General features: G+C 52.8%; 1 protein-coding gene across 1 annotated transcript in view; it reads right to left on the reverse strand.

Annotated features, from left to right (window-relative positions):
- Positions 1-1,464: 1,464 nt before the first annotated feature.
- Positions 1,465-21,708, reverse strand: part of ARHGEF37 (Rho guanine nucleotide exchange factor 37) — a 58,219-nt gene continuing 37,975 nt past the window's right edge. Inside the window, exons 5-13 of the mRNA XM_043598184.1 lie at positions 19,061-19,260; positions 17,627-17,757; positions 16,820-16,924; positions 14,743-14,853; positions 13,625-13,954; positions 11,075-11,203; positions 8,567-8,762; positions 6,898-7,055; positions 1,465-4,390 (exon numbers count right to left, since the gene is read on the reverse strand). Coding sequence (XP_043454119.1) covers positions 4,181-4,390; positions 6,898-7,055; positions 8,567-8,762; positions 11,075-11,203; positions 13,625-13,954; positions 14,743-14,853; positions 16,820-16,924; positions 17,627-17,757; positions 19,061-19,260 — 1,570 coding nt within the window. The 3' untranslated portion in view covers positions 1,465-4,180. The remainder of the gene's footprint in view (positions 4,391-6,897; positions 7,056-8,566; positions 8,763-11,074; positions 11,204-13,624; positions 13,955-14,742; positions 14,854-16,819; positions 16,925-17,626; positions 17,758-19,060; positions 19,261-21,708) is intronic.

The following is a 21,708-nucleotide window of genomic DNA, read 5'->3' on the forward strand; positions in this document are numbered from 1 at the left end:
TCCCCCACTCTCTCTCTCTCTCTCAAAAATAAATGTTTAAAAACTAAAAAACAAACAAACAAACAAAACAGACAAGCAAGGTGAGATGAATGGACTGTTCGGGTTACCTGCTCTTCCTGATTGATGTTGCCAAAGTGGAATCCAATTTTTTCCGTAACCCCTGTCCAGGGTACTTTAGGCTCTGCCCTGTCGTAACAGGCCCTACAGTGACCTCCATGCTGGAAGCTAGGTCCCGGTGGAGGGAGCCAGGGACTCCTTGGGATAAACCAGGGCTCAACAATGAGTACTTCTGGGGCTGAGTGGAGAGGACAGGGCAGGCTGGGGGGCCTCACCAAATTTCTTCACATGCAGAAACCATGATAAGTGCACTTGCTACTTGCCTGTGGTCAAGGAGACCTTGAACTCAGGAGTCCTGAGGCCGAGCAAAAGGGAAAGAGAGGCCTTCTCAGGCCCAGGAGCTTTTCACACCACCACGCTAGCTCCCCAGGCCTGAGTGGGTCTCTCTTTCCCTTTCGCGTCCCCCAATCCCACTCATCCCACAGAACCCGGCCCCTGCCCTGCATCCTCCAGGAAGCCTCCCTGAGCACCTCAGCCCCCCACTCCCCCAGAACTCCCTCCTATCTGAACACCTGCAAGCCTGGTCCATAGGACCCGTCTGGGGCTGACGGCATCCTGCCCTGTCCTGCTTCTCCAGCTGGCCGGGAGATTGAGTCCCTGGAGGCAGGGCCTCCCAGCCCCTCTGGGATGTTTATGTAAGCAGTACGCATGGAAAATCTATTTCTTGAGCAGTGTGACAGGACCTTGGGGAAATTCCAGAATGCACTAGAGCTTGTATCCTTAAATACAACCCTGGGTATGTCACTCCTCTACTTCAATCCGGTCGGTGGCTCCCCATTGCCTTCAGAACACAACCCAGAGCTCCTTCTCACGCTGCCCTCTCTCAGCCGTCTCCCACGACACCTACCACGCCTCCACACACGCTGTATCCTAGCTCTACAGCCTTTCAGGTCCCTGATGAAACATGCTCATGCTTGCCCCTGGGCCTTGGCATGTGCCCTCCCTCCCACCTTCACCCAAGTTACCCATCAAGCCTCAGCTCGGACAGCGCTTCTTTCAGGAAGCCTTCCTGAGCTGCCAAGTCTCGGGGGTGACCCCTCCGCTGGCACTTGCTACTGCCCCACCCGAACGCTTACACTGCACGGTAACTGACTACTGATTTGTCTGTCTCCTTCCCCAGACCGTGGGCTTTGGGAGGACGGGTCCCCCATCCGTCTGACTTCTCGCCGGATCCCAGCAGCTGAGGCCAACTCCTGGAGGCACCAAGGGGTGGGTGTTAGACACTCATTAAACGAACCCAGGAGCAGATGAGGCGCCATTTTTATGAACAGCAGGTATCCAGTGAGCACAGGTCAAACTGTGGCATCCGACTATCCAATGGGTAGAGTCCCACAAACCCCAGAGACATTTTCATCGGTGAAGTCCTTTATTCTCAGCAGGTCACATCATTGATTATCACCAGGCTAGACCTCCATATCGTACGCGAGAATTCATTCATCTTCCCTTGACCTTGTAATCTTATCCTCATGCTCAAAACTGGGTTTGGGCCCAAAAGGTTAAGGAGGATCCACTCTGTCGCAGGGAGCGAGGGCTACCCTCGTGAATCAGTCTTGTTTGGTTCACAGGCAAGTAACCTTAGCCAGTTTAATAGGTGAGAGCCCACCATGAAATAAGTAAGACACAGTGTAATGGATCTAGGCATTTCGGGGGGAAAAGGCACATTACCCAGAGTCCCCTGGAGAAAGTTCAGGCCGTTCTCTCTCTCTCGACATGCAATTTCTTACCTGTCAGTGACTTTTAATCTCATCCTCTTATCTACAAGACACCACAACCCATGTGCTACTGAACACATTTTCGCGAGATAGATTTGGTTCCAAGTGTATTTCAGGTTTCTCCCTTACGCCTTCAAGAACACCCACTTTTGTTCAGGTCCCTGTTAATGGCACTTAATAAATATACATTCTGGGACCCGACAGAACAGGCTGTCCTATTTCAAGCCACCTCTACAGCCGCCCATTCCAAACATCTGAGCTAGGACAAAGCTCCGATGGGGTACATCCTAGCTTATAGCCTGTGGCCACTTCTGACTGCACACCCCTCTCGTCCACCCCTGAGTGTCTCGTCCAGCCCCGATGGCACACCAGAAGCACCTCGGGAGCTTTCTGAGTTCCTGAGGCCCTGGCCACACCCCAGAAGAATTCCATTAGAATCTCTGGGTGAGATCCTGGCATCAGTCACAGCTGAAAGTTGCCCAGGGACCACAGCAAGTAGCCAAGTTGAGAAGCCCTGAGCTAGGATTCCAGCCCACGGCAGATGCTCGGCAGTGACGAACACACAAATGCATTTTCTATTTTATTATCTGCTCCCCTAGGCTTCCTGTTGGTACTAGAAACCTGAGCAGGAAAGAGAAAGGAAAATGAGCCGAGAGCATCTTACAGAGTGAATTTCGTGCTGGGAAAGGGCCAGCGGGGACTGAGTTTCTCTTGCATTATGCATCTTCTGCTTTCACAAGCCGAGGAGTGAGGTGCAGACTCTCACACAGGCATGCATATTTCTCAAATGCCCTCCCCAAACCAGAGCTAACGGCGTTAGGCCCTACAGTTATAATAACATGGAGATGTTCTTGGAAATAGGCCAAAACTGCCACCAGTTTTTACACACACTCTAACTTGGGTTCGTTCCAAAATTGATCATTTTCATTAAAGATCACGCTGGACCATCCCCTTCTTTGGACCTTGAGATTTATCTTAGCCAAAGTGACAACCCAGAGATGATGATTCAACAGTGGCTGCACCCCAAATTGCCCCAGTGGGCCAGTCTTCCTTGAACAGGAACTGTTTTTCAATTTCCAGGTTCGAGAAAGGGTTGACAATGGGTTTGATCTCACCAAGTTCAAGAGACTGGCTGCCTAGAATGCAGTGTTGAGAAGGATCCTGAAGTAGACCCTAGGTTTATGGGAAAGGCCGCCACATTGATTGACAATGTCTGGCCTGGGGACTGGGGAATGGGGAGCGGAACGCTCCTGGCTGCAGCTGGGTCAGGTGATGCTGGGCACATCCTGCTACCAAAGGCAATTTACATTTATACCACACTTCGCGATTTACAAGCAGATTCCCAACCTTAGCCTCAGCTCATTCTCACCACAACCCTGTGAGTTGGATCTTTGTGGCGGGGAGGGAAAAACAGGTTGTGTCCTGTGTCTAAGGCTCCACGGCCAACTGACTTCACATTCACTGCTGCCTCCAGGCCCTGAAACCACCGGGGATTCCCCCTGGCTCCCAACTTCCAGAAACTGGAAACCAAGCCATGCCTAAGCTCCCCCACCCACCAGGCTTTTGACCACTTGCTGCATAGAGTTGCCTCTGCCATTTGCATAGCCTTTCGCTCCCTAATCCAGCGAACACAACGGCAGTGTGCAACAGCCTCACAGGCCCCACCTAACACGCATTCAAAGTCCCTCCCTTCCCAGAAACAGTCTCTCAATTTGCCTAAACACATTCCAGAACTGTGACGTGGCCATGCCCATTCCCAGGCCGGGCCAACGGTCTCCTGAGAACCTTTCCACGGGCCCCACACGGCCTGGCTTCCCTGCTCAAGAGGGCTCCCAGGGGTTCGATGCCCAGGATAGTTCAGCTCCCAGCGTGGAGAAATAAAAGACGACCAGTCGGCTGTGGTGTCTCCTGATGCCACATGAAGGAAGCGAACCATCAGGGCAGGTAGTCCTGGACCTCTCCAGTGTGTCCCCGTAACCCCATCGCACGCAGGTACCCTTCACCTGGGTGACCCACTCCCATGGGCAGGGCTGGATGAAAGCACAGGTAAGATTGGCCATAAGCTACAGCAAGTCCTTATCAATCTGACCTGCCATCCAGGCTGTTGTGACTTCAGATGGGAACCACCTTCTTTGCAGGCATACCAGTGGTTCTGCCTGGAGCCTTCCAAGCTCACTCAAGCCAAGCCGGGTACTCTGCAAGGTCCACCCACCTCTTCTGGCTGCCCTTCACCCAACCTTGGCCTGATCCCCCCCTTCCAGCCCCGCCTTCTCTTGGCTTCTGTTCCTTCGCAGGATCACGGCATCTAAGCCTCCCCATCCCTTGGCAACATGGGCTCCAAGGAGGGCACCCTAAGAGGGCAGACTCCAGCCCCACGGAGCTGGGCTTGGGGCCCTGGCCAGGAAGCTGGAAGGCACATATCCCCTCTGCCCGTTCACTTCCACGAGGCTCCATTCTGGGTTCCCCTTCTTGTCCTGGGCCTCCAGGACAGTCACCAGCTGGCCTGCCTGCAGACTCACTTCATGGCTGCTTCTGGCCACAAAGGGGTACACTGCCACCACCTGAAACACATGGAAAGTGACACAGAAATGGTCGGGGGGTGGGGGAAGGGGAGGAGACAGACAGACTCCACCCAGAGAGGCTGTCCGTCCTGCTCCCTCCCACCTGCCTCAGTCCCCACTGCTGGGCTGTCACCACCTCCCAAGGACATCCTGTATGCTACAGATGAAGGCTACCTCTGCTACTTCCGCCACCAATACCCACTATGTGGCAGGTTCCGTCCCAGCACTTTACCTCGTGTTGATGCTCACAATTATATAATCCCAGTTGGCCCATTTTTCAGATATGGAAGTTGAGACTCCGAGGGGTCAAACAACTTATTCAGAGATCACATGGCAATGAAGCCAGGCCTGTCTGGCCTCAGCCCACTGCTGCTATCTCACTGACTAGAAGGCATGGCCTTCTCTGCCTCATCACCTCCCCCCCACCCCGCCCTGTCTAAAGGTGTCATCTGCTCAGGCCCATTTCCCAGCTTGGAGTACAGAAAAGAGGTTGGGTGACTTGGTCATGTTTTCGGGAAAAGCACTGAGCTGGAGGAAAAATTGGAGGGAAGGGCATTTATCAGGCTCATATTTCACCTCCCTGGCCTCAGTTTCATCATCTGCAAAATGGACGTGATATTATCCTCCCCCCCAGGTGACTGTGGGAATTTAATGAATGATGAAGGCCTGTGCCTGGTACACAGTAAGGGCTCAGTAAATGCAGGCTGCTCTGATTATTTTTACCGTTCCTACTGTTATTGTGGCCAAGCCTCAGGAACAATCAGGAGCAAGGGAAGACTGGGAGGACCCCACATGTGTGGACCCAGGAACAGGGGAGGCAGCTGATGTGTCTGGGAAGATGGACCTAGAGACACTGCCCACCCTGGGTGGAGCAGGGGCTCAACTGGGGGGCCAGGCCCTCTCGTGAGATCCTCGTGGGTCCTTTGCTGATAGGTGGGAACGTCCTGCAGGAGGCAGGCTTGATGCACTAATTGTGGCTGGTACTCCAGGCACTGGCCCTTGGAGCCTTCCCAGGGACGCGCCACAAGCCACAAACGTCAGATTCCACAGGCTTCCATGCAGCCCCCACGCGGCCGACTTCAGGCTCGTCTCTGGCCTGAGACACCGCCTGGCTATTCACTGCAAGCCTCTGGGTTCCCACCCCTTGTCCCCCCGGGCCCTTTCTGCTGCTCAACTGTCACCTGTGAAGCTCCTCCTTTCTAACTGGGAGCGTGGCCTCCCTTTACTGAGGTTCACATATGCCCGCCCGGCTTTCCTATCCCATCCAGCCCTCACGGCGACCCCACTGAGCTGCTCTCCCTCCAGAACTCTGTCCCAGCAAAGTCAAACCCTTCCGTGGCTTCCCATCACTGCCTTGTGTTTTGAGATATAAGTCAAATACCGTGACAGTCATCTTTCTAAAGCGTACAATGCAATCGTTTTTAATACGTTCAGAGGCTGAGCAACCCTCACTACTGATTCCAGAACATTTTCATCACCTCAAAAACAAACCCCATGCCAGACAGCAGCACGTCCCATCCCCCAACCGCAGCCCCTGCCAGCCACTGATCCACTTTGTGTCTCTGCATTTGCCGGTTCTGGACTCTGGACTTTTCATATAAGCGGAATCACACAGCACGTGGCCTCTCGTATCACACTGAATGTGGAGGCAGGTATTGGCACCTCCTTTTTTATGGCTGAGTAATAATTAACTGGACGGATACGCCATATTGTGTTTACCCATTCATCTACTGGTGGACATTTCACTTGTTTCTAATTTTGGGCAGTTATGGATAGTGCTGCAGTGAACGTGCATGTACGTTTCCCATTGCTTTTAAGTAAGGGCTGACACCCTCACCGAGACCACCAGGCCCTGCTGGCCTGGCCCTGCCCACCTCGCTAGCAGCGCCTCACCCCTGCCCTCCTCTTCCCGGACCACACCTGCTTTAGTCAGTTCCTCACGAGCCCCTGTCTGGGCCTCTGCATTCCCAGAGCACGCTTTCTGGGGAGCTCTTCCCCTCCACATCCCAGCACACCCCCTTCAGCCAATCAGTCTCTGCTCACCCTTCAAATCTGAGAAAAAGCCATCATTTTTCTGAGAAAAGCCTTTCCTGAACCTCTCCCACACCTGGGGCCCTGGCATGTATCACTGCTCTAACTTTACAATTATCCACATGATTATTTTATTACTTGCTCAGATTATAAATCTGAGGAAGGCGAGGACCAGGATTTACTTGTGCTCATCATTAGGTCTGTCCTCTAGCACACTGCCTGGCAAATATTGAATGAATGAACGAACGAACGAATGAATGAATCCCACTTGTCCTGCTGATAGGGAGCAAGGGGTTGCTGATGTGGCAGGGATGGGGGTTTCCTTCTTCCAGGTCCACTCCTGACCAGGACACCGGTGTGGCCACTGACCAAGGCCCTGGCCTCATGGGACGGTAGCCTCTTGGAACAGGAGGAAAATGAAAGCCCCACTCCAGGTGGCCATGCAGAGACAGATCCCACCCCTCTCCCAGACTCACCTGGGTCACTGTTGGGACGGAGGGGACTGGGGCTGGGCTGGGCTCTGGTGTTAGATGATGGGAGTCCTTGGGAGGCTGCACCTGCTCTTTGACCTCCTCCTGACCGGGGATGACACGGTACAGCTCCAGCTTCCCAGCTGGCACGTAGCCTCGATGCCCTACAGGACATACAGAACGTTATCGGGCTGCGGACCGCCCTCCCCACCCTTCAGGGGTAGAGGAAGTTACCACCATTTCACGGAAGTGAATACCTCCGACACAGCTCTCCAGCCCAAAAGAGGACCTGAAAAGGTCATGGCAGGAACCTCACAAAGCCACCCCCAACCCACTCCCACTCACTGTTTCTAGCCTCTACTTGCACACCCTCACTGACAGGGAGCTCATTCCCTACTGAGGCAGCCTACTCTGTTTTGAACAGCTTTGACAGAGATTAAAAAGTTCTTCCTGGGGCTGGTATGAAAACTGCTTTTCTGGTGCTGGGCCCACGGGTCCCCTCCCCCTCTAGCAGAGGCCCAGAGCAGGGCTGCTTCCTCACCCCACGACGGCCTTTTCCAGGAGGCAGAAACTGCCTTTCCCTTCTCCAAGTGCCCCCAGTTCCTGCTCAGGAACAACTACTCCAGTGCCGTTCCGGCTGCTATGGCTGTGCACGGTCAGCACTTCCCAAGGGCCCACGGGGTGCCAGAACTGGCATTCGATTGTCTAGCTTTCACATCCACCCTCCGGGTCAGGACTCTTGTCTCCATCTGATGGCTGAGCCAACACAGCTTAAGAGGCTCCGTAACTTCTCTGGGGTCACGCAGTTAGTAGGGTGGCAGGCTGGGGATCCCGGCTCCGTCCTCTTGACCCCAGGGGCCAGCTTGAACACCCAGGCAGCTGGGTCACGAAGAGTGCCCTTTCACGATTTCCGCTCGATTGTATCGTTTTCTTAAGTTTTTGATAGACTCACTTTTTAAACCTTAGACCTGTTCTATCAATAATTTGAAGAAAATATCGGCTTCTGTACTGGTTCTAGTTTTTCTCAAACGCAGAAAAACATTTCAGTAACAATTACAATAAACAATCTGAAGGGGAAAAGCTGTCTGTGGATCCCCACCGGGTCCTGTGTCACCCTCACCTCGTGGGTCACGTGCCCCTTTTTGGAAGACATTGCAGGCCATCCTGTCCTGGGTTCCAAGTGCCCCTCGCCTCCTGCCCAGTTACACTGGGGCGCCCAGACCTGAGCAGCACACCCGAGGGTGGGACCAGTGCGCAGGAGACAGGACAACATCTCCCTCATTCTGGATGTCAGATGTCTCCCATGTGGCTGGGATCCAAGCGCCCCCTCTCTGCGAATCTACATCTTTCAGAGCGAGGCTGGAGTTCTCTCCATACATCTCTGTCTACCCCGGTGGTCTGTGAAGTCCCCAGGCAGGGTCCTTGTCTTCTCTGCACAGCGCTCAGCACACAGTAGGTGCTTGATAATGCACGCAGCAACATGAGACTGCCTGCCTCTTGTTGGCATACCATACCAGCTGGCTGTGCCCCAAGCCCTGCATTTTCCCCTGTGCCAATCCCCATCCTGGGTTTGCACAGCCAGGCTCTGGCCCACACTAGTGCCCGGATCTCCCCGCTGGTTCCTGTTGGGTGGTTTTCCCAGAGGAAGGGGAAGAGCCCACGAAGTCCCACGTACCCCCAGTGTCCACCAGCCAGCGGCTGCTGTTGCCTTTGGTGTCCTTGTTTTGAAGGAGAGCCACAATCTGGCCCCGCAGCAGCGTCAGGTCCAGAGTCCCAACCCCACTGATGTTGCTTGTCACCTGGTACAGCTTCTCCGGGCCATATCTGCTTAGCAGCGCCTGCACCTGGCGTTCAGCCCCTGGAAGGAGCGGCTGGGGGGCGGGAGGGAGGGACAGACAGAGACACGGGGGCCTGAGTTGGCGTGTCAAAGCCAGTGCAGTGTTTACCCACGTGCCGACGGCCAGGGGACCTGGGCTGATCCAACCTCTGCTGCCGACAGGCATCCCAGCCGGGCAACAGTCTCCTCGCCAACAGATGGCTGGACCACAGGAAGAACACACACTCTTAGCAGCCGAAGGGATCTCAGAAAAAACAACAACAACAACAAAAAAAACCCTCTAATTTAACCCCTAAAACCCCTCTAGGTCTACACTTCTGGGATTTTCTAAAATCCTAATTTGGGTCCTGAAATTTCTCAGTTCCAGCACTCTAGGACTGGGCCCTAAACTCTGGCCCCAGCCTCAAGCTGAATCATCCCACAGGAAAAAGCCCGGCAGGGCTCTTAGCGGGGCTGTGAGCTTCCCACGGCCACCTGGCCTTCCTCGTGTGGCTGCTGTGACAGCCAGCACAGGGTGACACGCACAGACCCTCCCTCACGTGCGAAGGAAGGGAGTGCTATCTTTTATTCCACAACTGTTCATTGAGCACCTACTGTTTCCAAGGCCCGGGAAGCCTTGTGAATGGGGTAGTGGAAACACAGAAGACAGCTTTGCCCTGATGCGAACTGCCACCCAGCTGGGAAGAATGACTCAGTGGCACTGTCCACCCATCCAACGACCTCCTGGCATTGCCTTTGTTTTCTTGCTCATGGTTTCCAGAAGTATCACCAAGAAGGGACTCGGGGACGACTGTCCCCTTTTTGTAAAACAAAGGAGAAATTTAAGATGTTCAATATAGATCTACCATACACTCTCTGACTATGCATCATATTCTATATGGTTATTTCTGGGAGAAGAGGTGTTGGTGTAGGGAAAACAGGCAGAGGTGCCGTTCAGGGGCATTTGGGCACAGACTCTGCCATTAGCCCTACTCCAGAGGGTTCGCTAGTCAGGATCGAGAACCAGGAGGACCTGGTGTTTCTAAATAGGCCCTTAAATGGAAGTGGAGACAGGGTGGCTTTCCCCGCCGTGCCCTCCCCCCCACCCCCCCGCCCCAGAATGCTGGTGTTAACCCGAGTATAAAAGCCAGTGGTGTAGAAACATTTGCCTCCTTTCTCAAGTCTGAGAGAGGCCCTAGGAAGAGAACAGCAGTATTCCCTGGAGGAGCCGAGGGGAGCCAGGGAAAAATATCACCAGGAGTGATGGGACGGAAGCACTCCTGGGTGACCACCTCGCTTCTGTGGGTTCTGCACCCTCAGGCAGAGAAGTCTGGAATGGATAGGGGGAGTGTGGGCGGTGGGGCAGAAACAAAGGTGGAAAAGAAGGTGCTTCCCTTCTCTTCTACTGACTTGCAACACATACTGGGGTTATGATGTTCCCATTTGTTTTCTCTTTTTTGTTTCTCTGTGTCTCCTTTCTACAATCAGCTTGGGATGCTTTTCCGATAAGAACGTTATTGTGTCTTAAGTAGAAAGAGAGAGGAGGCTCCCACGCCCCGGGACCCATACGAGTGCCTGCTCTGTGATTTTCTGCACCTTCCTCTCCCCGCATAGCAGGGCCCCTGCCACACCCCCCATGAGACCTCTGCTGGGGCAGTGTCAGCGTAGGGGAGGAGGTGGGGATGGCTGTGGCCCAAGCAGGAGTCAGCACCCCTCGGAACGGCCATGCATCTCTGATGGTCTTTGACCTTCTCTGCACTCCAGCCACGTGCCCAGGCCACTTGTATGGGCGCGCTCTGCTGGGCTCCTTTACTTGTCCCTCTGTGTCCCCTTCCCCCTTCTGGGGAATCCTGGTACTGTCTCCTGACCCTTAATTTCGCAATTCCACGTACGACTGAACACCCAGTTTCAATTTCCTCAAATCCAGGCCCGTCCTCCTCTGGGGACTCTTTCTCCTTTAGCTACTTCAGCTCTGTTTACAAAACAGACTACCTAGGGGCACCTGGATGGCTTAGTCGGTTAAGCATCTGACTTCGGCTCAGGTCATGATCTCATGGTTTGTGAGTTCGAGCCCCTTGTTGGGCTCTGTGCTGACAGCTCAGAGCCTGGAGCCTGCTTCCGATTCCGTCTCTGTCTCTCTGCCCCTCCCCTACTCGCTCTCTGTCTCTCTCTCTCTCAACTATAAAACATAAACAAAAAAAATTTTTTTTAAACAAAACAGATTATCTGTGTATCTCCTTCAAGTGGACTGGAAGGTACCCTTTCCTTATATTTTAGAGAAAAATATTTTACAAAAAAAAAAAAAAAGCTGCACCCCATTGGCAGGTGAAGGACCGAACGGTCTACGGGACAAGGAGGGACACTTACCTGTACGGTGGGAGGTGGCAGCACTTTCTCAAAGTTCTCTTGAAAGGAGCGAAGCTGGTGACCAGTCTGGCCCAGCACATCTTCCACCAGCTTCCTGAAGGCTGGCTCGGAGAGGTGGTGGTGAGGCAGCTGGGTGGGGCAGACACTGTCATCAGAACACGCTCTGGAGAAAGGGGACAGAAGGACTCTGGCAGCCTACGCTCCAGCCCCGATGTGTTACGATGGGTCTTTCTGTCTTTGTCGGCTGCCATTTTTGCCTGCCGACTGCCCCACTCTCTGTCCTTCAAGAAAGCATCCCTCTGGGAGGGTCTCGCGGGATTGCCCACTGTGGTGCTGTAGCCACACGGCTGGCAGGCACGGCCACCCTTCTCCCATCCACCGTGATCAGCCCACGGACTGGACAAGCAGCCCGCGCAAGGCTCAGAGTCGTCCTCCCGCAGATTTAGTATGTGAAGGCTGAGAACGACAGAATAACGTTTCCCCTAGCTTCTGAGATGTGAAGCTGTCTCTCCCACCGTGCAGAAAAAGGGTCTGCCTGAGAATGAAGCCAACCCGGAGAGGGACACAGAGCCAGGAGGGGGAGCGAGAGTCAGAGCCCCGACAACACTATCTGTACTGAATGCAGCCTGCCCGGGGCTCATCCCCTCCGGAGCCTCCCAGTTATGCAAGTCACGACGCTATTCTTTATGCCTAAACTGGGTTGGAGCCCAAGGAGTTCTGAGTAATGCTCCACGCTGAGCCCCTGGCCCTGCTAGCCATCTCCAGCATTCTTACCACACGACCTAGGAATGAGTTAGACCCCACAGCTAACAGAGACATGTCCTCTCTCTGCTTGTCACCAAACTCACTGCTCTTGGCTCTGACTCAGAGCCCTTCCCCCGCCCTCCAGGATGCGGACAGACTGAGGCTCCACCGTGCAGGCCTTTCTTGGGCTCCACAGGACCGGTCCAGGGGGAGGGGCCATGGGCCACAGACAGGAAGCGGGCACCAATCACTGACAGGCCCAACCAGGAAATGTCCCCTTTCAGCTTTTATAAAGCTGACCTTCCCGCTATTGGCACCCTGTAACACTCCCCAGCCCCGCACATCCCGGTCTGAACACCAGGGGCCTGGCAGCCTTGGAGGGAAAACTAGAGGGCGGGAAGAGAGTGACAAGATCATCTAATCAGATTTACCCTCTGCCTTCAGGAAAGAGAAATGCTCCTTTTTGCAGACGGTTCAGGCTTAATTGAATTCAAAAAGAGTGTCTGAGATAGAACTCTGTATTAAATGCTTGGAAGGCCAAAAAGAATAAAGCCTACAGTCCCAGCCCTCCTCAATAAGGGGAAACAGCTTCATCCAGCAGCCCAACAGAAGGCAGTCTCTGCTAAGTGCTTCACAGAGCACATCCGAAGGGCTGGTGGAGGACAGAGGGCGGTGAGATGGGCTCTCCCAGCCGGGAGAGGGGATCCGGAGGGCTTCATGGAGAGACTTGTTCATCTTTCACATGTTTGGGGAGTTCCCGCCATACGCCAGGCACTGTGGAAGGCATGGGGGACAATGGGGTAGGGGTGTTCCGGGCCAAGGAAGGAGTCGGTGCAAAGGGCCATGGTCACACTCAGAAGAGGTGTGCTGGAAGGGGCTGCGGGGGTGCAGTGAGGCACAGAGCCTCCACGGAGGTGGAGCATGTGTGATTTAGAGGAAATCTCATGCAACAAACTGCATGGGGGCAGCTGAGCTGGAGACCATGAGGCAGAGGAGACAGCATGTGGTATGGGGAGTGCTGGAAATGTCCGGGGGGCCAGACCCACAAGCCCCTCAGCTCGGATGCTGACATCAGAGAGAGACTGGAAAGCAGCAGAGTCTGCCTTCCTGTGTCAACCCCAGTTTTCAAGAATCAAAGTTTGCCCTTGGAAGTTTGTCCAAACCTCTTTGCAAGCTCTTTATGCTTTCAGCAGACAGCTCTTCTAACAGGCTGTCAAGCATTGTTCAGAGCCTGGGCTCCAGGGTTGAACTGCAAGGGTTCAAATCCTGCTATCAGCAGGGGGGTGGCCTTGGGCAAGCCGTTTAACCCCTCTGTGCCCGGGGCTTCCTTTTGGAATGATGACAATAACACCACCTACTCTACAGGGTCACTGTGAAGATTAGGTGAGACAATTCACGGAAGGTACTCACTAAGTGCTCACAAGGAGGCGGCTGCTAGAAGAATAGTAGCAGCAGAACGAGGCTTGGGACATTCACTCCTGATTGTGTAGAAGGGTCCTGGCCTCTGTCACCAATGTCCAATACACCCCAAGGCCTGGCCCCAAGGTCTGCTATTTTCCCAGCAGAGCCTCTTCCGCTTCTGAATCCCAGAGCCCAGGAATGGCCTGAAGTCCCAGTTCTACCCTTGCTTACATGATCTGATTCCATTAATGGAAGGAGAACCGGCATCAGAGAGATCCAGAAGGTCCCCGTGGGCTCCTCCCAAGCACCTGATGGCCTGTTTGGAAGGCCCCCCATCCCAGCCCCCGCAAACAGCTGACTGAAGGGGCCAAGAGGCCTTGCCTGGCTATCCTACAGAGGCCTTACCTGGGCCAAGCTGCCCTCTGCCCTCTGCAGCACTTGCTTTGCAAGGTCCCTCTGGAGGTCCACGAACGTGTGCAAGATCTGGCCCAGCCACCGCATGGCCAGCTGGTTAAGCTGGGGGAGTTCAGCCACCAACAGGGAGTTGAGGGCCTGGTACGTGTGCCGGGCCTCCTGCTCCTCGTACGTCACGCTGCCCACCTCCAACAGCTTCTCTTCCACCCTCTCGAAGTCCAGTAGTTTGTCCAGACGCTTCTTGACCAGGTTCTGAGGGCCGCTCAGGGCTTTAGCGAGGCTGCACAATGGCTGCCATACCAGGCCTTCCAGCCGCTGCTTCTGTGGGGAGAGGTGAGCTGGGGGCTGGGCAAGGAAGTGGCAGAGGACAGGCACCTGGGAGAAGGGGTTTTGGAGGCAGGTAGGACTGGGCTCTAGTCCCGCCCCCACAGACTAGCCGTGGCCTCTTGCGTGTTATGGAACCTTTCTGGGCCTCCACATGCCCATCTGAAAAACGGGGACGGTGCACATACGAGCTTAGCAGAGTGCCTGGCGCTTCCCAGCATCTGTGCACAGGTCTGAAAAGATCTTGTATAGAGTGGTGATCGCAAACACAATCTTTGGGGGCTCAGATCCCAACTTGCCATTGACCATCTGAGTCACTGGGGAAGTCACCCTCTCTGAGCCTCCAACTCTCATCTGCAGAATGGGGCTCTTGATAGCATCGACCCCGTGAGCCACGTTGTGAAGATTAAATGAGATGAAGACTGTAAAGGGTTCAGCAGCTTATGTGCCTGGCAGACAGCAAGGCACAACAAACATTAGTGGGGGCTATTTTTATCAGTAAAATGCATTAATAATAATCCCTGCCCTGCTGACAACTCTGGGCGGTTGCGGATGTGACAATCGTGTAAAGGTCCTGACTTCTAAATATTCTTCTTTTTCTCCTTCTTTTTTTTTTTTTTTTTTTTAAGTAATCTCTACACCCAATGTGGAGCTCGAACTCCCAACCGCGAGATCAAGAGCTGCATGTTCTACCGACGGAGCCTGCGAGGTGTCCCCTAAATATCGTTCCTAATAGGCTCTGCCGCCTGCCTGAAAAGCAAGGGGAAAGGAGAGGCTGCACTTACAAAGTCTGGGAAGGCCTGGAGCTGGAGGTCTCCCATCAGGCTGCAGTACTGCACCACCGGCCCCCCAGGGATGTCCAGCTCGGATTCCTGCGGCCTGAAGCGGAGGAAAGCCTGGACCCCGAGCAAAGGAGAGACAGTCAGTCATGGCCCATCACAGCCATCTCACGCCTGTATCCCCACCCCCCAACTCTACCCTCAAAGAGACTGTCCAGGCTCTCTGCACACCCACCGTGACAGGGAAGCACACAGCCTAGTCAATCCTTGCACAACTTGGGTGATTAGAAAGTTCTTCCTTGGACTGAACCAACATCTCTCTCCCTATTCCAGCGCTTTCCAAACTTCATGCCTTTGCCGATCACCTTTGTGGTTTTACTGCCACGTCCATGTTCCACACATTCTATTAACACTTGAAATCAACTAACCATGCCTATTTGTATCAAAGAATTAAAAAAAAAAAAAACAACAACAACCCACTGATGACACTACCATAAGAGGAAAACCAGCAATCACTGTCATAAATAGGCATGTAAGAGTAATTGCAATAAAAACGTCGTTAAGTTCTGTCTGGACATCATTGCCTACTGAAGGCTCCCAGCCCGAGACTCGCCCTGCCCGTCTTTGTTTGTTTTTTTTAATGTTTATTTTTGAGAGAGACAGAGACAGAGCTTGAGCGGGGAATGGGCAGAGAGAGAGGGAGACACAGAATCGGAAGCAGGCTCCAGGCTCCGAGCTTTCAGCACAGAGCCCGACGCAGGGCTCAAACTCACAGACTATAAGATCATGACCCGAGCCGAAGTCGGACGCCCAACCGACTGAGCCACCCAGGCGCCCCTCGCTCTGCCTGTGTTAAAGACACACAGGCAAAAGAAGGTTCTCCTGGACTGGGGATTACAAGAGGGAGTTGCGTGCTTGTTATGGGATTGCATGTCAATGCTGTGTCTGTCACATAAGCCTGAGTCTGGGGAAATGCGGCCAAATGCTTCCAAATATCTGTCCTACCTGCAGAGCCACATGTGTCTCTCATATGCCTCTGGTTTCTCTCTCATGGCCTCTCCATCCTTTTTCTTGAGAGCCTTCCCCGCCCAGCTCGTTGTCCTGTGACAGGATCCTGCTGCCGGATCCTTCCGCCGGGGGGCCCGGGATGGAGCAGGAATGAGCAGGGGGATCTGCCCCACACAGAGGGAACTGTGGCCTCCCTCATTTTACACGCTTCCCGTAAGGCCACCCCACACCCCACTGTACGAAGAGCCTGTGATCATCTGACCAGACTGCTTTGCACCAATGGACACGACTGAGAGCGAAACCACAGGAAAGGGACACAGTGGATGGAATGAGTCAGCATCCATCACAAAAGTGAAGGACGCTTTGGGCACGAGGCAAATGACGTGTCGGAAGGCATGCAAACTGGGGTTCCTGCAGGCTGAATTCAGCCTCTAGAAATATTTTTTCTTGGGCCTGTACAGCATTTAAATTTTCATTTGTCGTTCACATGGACACATCAGGGGATTTTGTCTAAAAGTCTGAATTTTCAGTTGTTGTCTTTTTTTCCCCCCTAAAATCAGAACTGGCTACTCTGGGTCCACACTCCCAAACAGCAACAGCTTCCCCGAGCCAAGTAACAGCTGCCCCTTTAGCTTGGAACCATCCGCCCATCCAGTCAGTCAAATTCTAAATATTGTTATGTATTTAACGCTCCTGGAAAGTCTTGTAAATAGCCTGTTAGATATTAAGCCTTGAACACCTGCACATTTCACTCGGTAATATTACCTGCCTGACTCCTTCAGGCACCTGAGTCTGTCACCTGCTCTAGGTGCCAGAATGGCAGGGTCCCTCTAGAGGGCTCGGACGCCAGTGAATTTTAACCAAGCTCATTCCCTACCAGCTCAATGGGCTTGGAAGCTAAGGGTTGGGGAGTGCTTGCCCAGGGCCTTCTTCTGACCTACAGCCAGTGACTAGGTGACCTCTTCCGTTTGGTTCCCGCAGCTGCTGCCTCTGCCAGCTTGTCAGATTAGCCCAGCGTGCCTCCTGCCTGGGGGGCCCAGCCCAGCCCACCCATCATTAACTGCAAGATCCTCACCTCCAGATTAGCCAGGTAAACAGCCACGTTGTTCTTCGTCTCGGTCACACACAGCGACACCCAGTGCAACCTCTCTTCTAAGTAATCGAATTCCTTGTCTTCTGTCTGAGAGGAGAGTTTGTGAGAGCTGAGAATATCCCTGGGGGAGGCAGTGAGGCAGTGTAGACCCACACCCGCATCCCAAATCCTCACGGGGGACCACCTCGCCCAGCCCTGCCCCTCAGAGCCACTTCCTACGGCCCCAAAGCGGAGTGGGACGGTTAGAGGCAGTGAGTGCGGCCTAATGGATTTGTACTCAGACCATGAACTCCGATACACGAGCGAGCGTATGAGTCCTGGTTCACTTGCTTCCTAGCTGTGGGACCTTGGGCAAGTGTTTTACCCTCTTTGAGCCTGTTCTGTCAACTGCAAATGGGGTAATCAAAACACCTACTTCACTGGGTGGATCAAACCATGCCTGGTTCAGAGGAGGTATTCGATCAGCCTGAGCTGCTGATAGTTATTCAGAGCTGGTTCCTTACCCAAACCCAGAGATCAGCTCTCCTGTCTGCATACAAAAAAATACTCAGAGAAAGAGAAGCACAGGAGGCAGAGGAGAAAGCCCTACCCTGGCTCTTCAGAATCACGTGAGGGGACCACCTCTGCCACCTCCTGGCTATGCCGTGTTGGGCACTCCCTTCACCCGCTTAGCCTCAGCTTCCTCATCTCCGAAAGGGGTCTAAGCCTGCCCCACCCACTGCATAGTCCTGCTCCTTGGGATGGCTGGGATGCAACCCTTCCTCCGTCGCCCCCGCCCTGGGAGCTCACCCTGGGCACAAGCCCAGCTTCCTGCTTCAGCAGCTGGCTCAGCCGGGTGGTCTTCTTGGAGAGGGTGTGCGTGTTGATCCGGGCCAGCCTCTCCCGGAGCGTCAGCTGCCCCACTTTGGTATACTTGGAGGCTGCACCAACAGAGGACAGAGAAGGCATGGGAACCAAAGCGGACCCAGGAAAGCAGGCATCCCTGACACACCTGGTCCGGCACCCACCCAGAGCCCTCTTCTCAGACATCAGCGTCACGTCCATTAGGATGGCAGGCTGCCAAGGAAGAGCACAGGGCTCGGCACCCCTCGCTCCAAGGTGTGAGCCCCGGCTCAGGAGCTGTGGGACTTTGGCAAGTCGCCACTTCTTGGGCCCATTTCTTCATTTGCACACGAGACCAGCCCCCTCGTGTGATTGCTGGGAGGGTCACATAAGATAGTGGGTCTGAAGGCACTTTCTAAAGAAGAGGGAGGTGATTTGCCTGGGGCCCCGTGGCCAGTGCTAGCCAGGCCAGGCTGGGGCGCACACATCCCCGGTCCTGGTGTAGGACCGGTCTGCCACCCAGCCCCGGGGCCTGAGTTTGACACCCAGCTCTGCCTCTTCCCAGCTCTGTCAGCTCTCATTTTACCTGGAGTGTAGATTGTAAGGCTCAGCCCAGATAAGGAATGAAAGACGTGTCACGGTCAGCCCCGGGAAACGTGAGCTGGCTAAACTAGCACCTCTGTACCATCTAGGTCGTGCGGTTGCGTTTTCTCCCTGCTTGGGACACGGCTTCCTTTTCCAAGTCCTTCCGTTCCAACAACCTGAGAGATAGAGTTCCCCACCCACTAGCTGCTCTTCCCAAGGTATATATACACGGCTCCTGGCCTCCCCCTATTCATGTCCCCTCCGCAGTAGAGCAGCCTCCTGGTTCGGATGGGACTGATCTCACTTTAGTTCAAGGGGTGGGGGCTCACGGGCATAAGCCAGTTCGTGTAATCCCAAACCCCTGGCCACAGTGATTGGTCTCAAGAATGAAACCTAAACCAGGCCCAAGCCAATCAGCTCATGGCATTCTCCAAAGCGTGGCGATTGGTTCAGGGGGAGCACATGACCCAAGTGGATCCTATCAGCATGAAGCTCCAATTTAATTTTATGACTAAGGGGAGAAAGGCCCCGTCTTCTCCTAGAGGCTTTGCTGTGCAGATGTGAGTCTTGGAACTACTATCATGAGGGAGGCCAGCCTGAAGATGACGCTGACACACAGTAAAGACCAGAGATAAGAGAATTATGGGAAATGGAGCCAGCCCCCTGATTAAATCCTACCGAAAGCCCATATTATCTCTGGACTTGTGGTTACATGAGCTGCTACATTCCCTTTATTAATGAAGACAGTCTGAGATTGAGTTTTGGATCCGGAAGCATTCTCACTGATAACAGCCCCTAAATCCCCCCAGTCCTTACCCACTTCCTTGCGCCTCTTGTACTCATTGATGTTGGCGTTCACGTCTTGGAGGGCAGAGGCAGCCCTCTGAAGTACAGGGTAGGCACTGGCATCAGGATCTGTGTTCTCCAGGATTTTCTGCAGCAGCAACGGGTACTTGGTAATCCTCTGCAGAGGGATTACCAGTAAGAAACTGAGGCCTGAGGGCCCAGCTTGTGGCCTGGGGGAGAAGGCTGGCGTTAGGTAGGTAAAGCCCACCCTTTCGGGCACCAGGAGGAGTGGGCTCTGGTCCCAGAGCTGCCGTTGAACTCGCCGTGGGCTCTCAGGTAAGTCACCCTCCTTCCATGGCCCTCGGTTTCCTCATCTGTAACGCGTGAGGTCTAGATGTTAGATAGGCAGTGCTACTTCTCACTGTACCTCTTTCTGGGCCCTGAGTCCCCATCTGTACTAAATGCTACGGTTAGTTCTTTGTCCTCGGCTTCCTTGGCCTCTCAGCAGCAGACACAGCTGACTGCTCCCTGCTCTTATTTTTTTTTTTTTTAATGTTTATTAATTTTTGAAGGAGAGAGAGACAGAGCGTGAGCGGGGGAGAGGCAGAGAGAGAGAGGGAGACACAGAATCAGAAATGGGCTCCAGGCTCCGAGCTGTCAGCACAGAGCCCGACGAGCGGCTCTAACTCACGAACCGTGAGATCATGACCTGAGCCGAAGTCGGTCGCTTAACCGACTGAGCCACCCAGGCGCCCCTGCTCCCTGCTCTTAAAACAGTTTCTTCTTTTGGCCCCATAGATGCCCATTGTCCTGCTTCTCCTTCTCCATGGGCCATTTTCTTGGCCTGTGGCTTTAAGCACATCCCAAACCCAGATCTCCATTTCCAGCTTCTGTCCAGAGCTCCAGACTCACACAGTCAACTGCCTGCTTGACACGTCCACTTGGCAATATCTCAAGCACAACTCCGTATGCGGGACATCCATTTTATATTTCATTCATTAAAATGGTTCTGTTGCTTTAAAAATCAAAAGTTTTAGGGGCGCCTGGGTGGCGCAGTCGGTTGAGCGTCCGACTTCAGCCAGGTCACGATCTCGCGGTCCGTGAGTTCGAGCCCCGCGTCGGGCTCTGGGCTGATGGCTCAGAGCCTGGAGCCTGTTTCCGATTCTGTGTCTCCCTCTCTCTCTGCCCCTCACCCGTTCATGCTCTGTCTCTCTCTGTCCCAAAAATAAATAAACGTTGAAAAAAAAAATTAAAAAAAAAAATCAAAAGTTTTCTGTGTCTCCCTCTCTTTCTGCCCCCCCCCACCAGTACTCTGTCTCTCTCTCTTTCTCTCTCAAAAATAAATAAAACATTTAAAACAATTTTTAAATCAAAAGTTTTAGGGGCGCCTGGGGGGCTCATTCGGTTAGGCATCTGACTCTTGATTTCGGCTCAACTCATGATCTCACAGTTTATGAATCTGAGCCCTCGTCGAGCTCCACGCTGACAGTGGGGAGCCTGCTTGGGACTCTCTCTCTTTCTGCCCCAACCCTGCTTGTGCACATGCACACACTCTCTCTCAAAATAAATAAATGAAAACTAAAAAAAAATAAAACTCGGGGGAAAATGGGTGATGGGCATTGAGGAGGGCAGTTCTTGGGATGAGCACCGGGTGTTGTATGTAAGCTATGAATCACGGGAATCGATCTCTGAAGTCAAGAGCACACTGTATACACCGTATGTTACCTAACTTGGCAATAAACTATATTTTAAAAAAATCAAATCAAATCAATCAATCAAGAAATAAATATTTTTTAAAAATGAACTGCTAAAAAGACTCGCTTGCCCAAACTCTAGACCTCAGCCTCAAGATCTCTTCCAAGGACAAATACAAATCTCAAAAACCCTCTTCACAAATACTAATAACAAGAAAATCTCCGGATCTGTCTGTATATTTATATACGTTGCATCTATTTTGAATATATGGCACTTTCTACCTCTAAGGTATTGCTAAAATTACTTAGCAAAACAATTCTCTTTAACCAGCTTAAAGAAAATGAAGCACTTACATAATCCTAGTATTCTTAAAAATTCTCAAAAATGGGGGTGCCTGGCTGGCTCAGTTGGTAAGCATGCAACTGTTGATCTTAGGGTTATGAGTTCCAGCTCCATGTTGGGTGTAGAGATTACTTAAGTAAAACTTCTTTAAAATTTCTCAAAAACAGAATAAAAACAACCAAAGTGAATTTCAGGTTTATGTGATCTGGGACAAGATTTGGTAATAAAGCTAGTTTATCAGTTTAGTTAAAACAGGCTTGTCTTGGGGCACCTGGGTGGCTCATTCAGTTAAGCATCCGACTTCAGCTCAGGTCATGATCTCACAGTTTGTGAGTTCAAGCCCCACATCGGGCTCTGTGCAGACACTTCAGAGCCTGGAGCCTGCTCTAGATTCTGTGTCTCCCTCTCTGTCTGCCCCTCCCTCCCTCTCTCTCTCAAAAATAAATAAACATTTTTTAAAAAGGCCTATCTCTACAGTCATCAACATTAAATATGAAATACTTATTCTACCCAGGTTTACTAAAATAAGCTCATGTTATCGCTGTTACAAAATTTGTCAATAAAAACTTGGTAGATAAAACTTAAAAAAATAAAAAATCAAAGTCAAAAGATTTTTAAAAAATCACAGGCACTTTATGTTT

Source organism: Prionailurus bengalensis, chromosome A1, assembly GCF_016509475.1.
Source record: "Prionailurus bengalensis isolate Pbe53 chromosome A1, Fcat_Pben_1.1_paternal_pri, whole genome shotgun sequence".
Taxonomy (NCBI): Eukaryota; Metazoa; Chordata; class Mammalia; order Carnivora; family Felidae; genus Prionailurus; species Prionailurus bengalensis.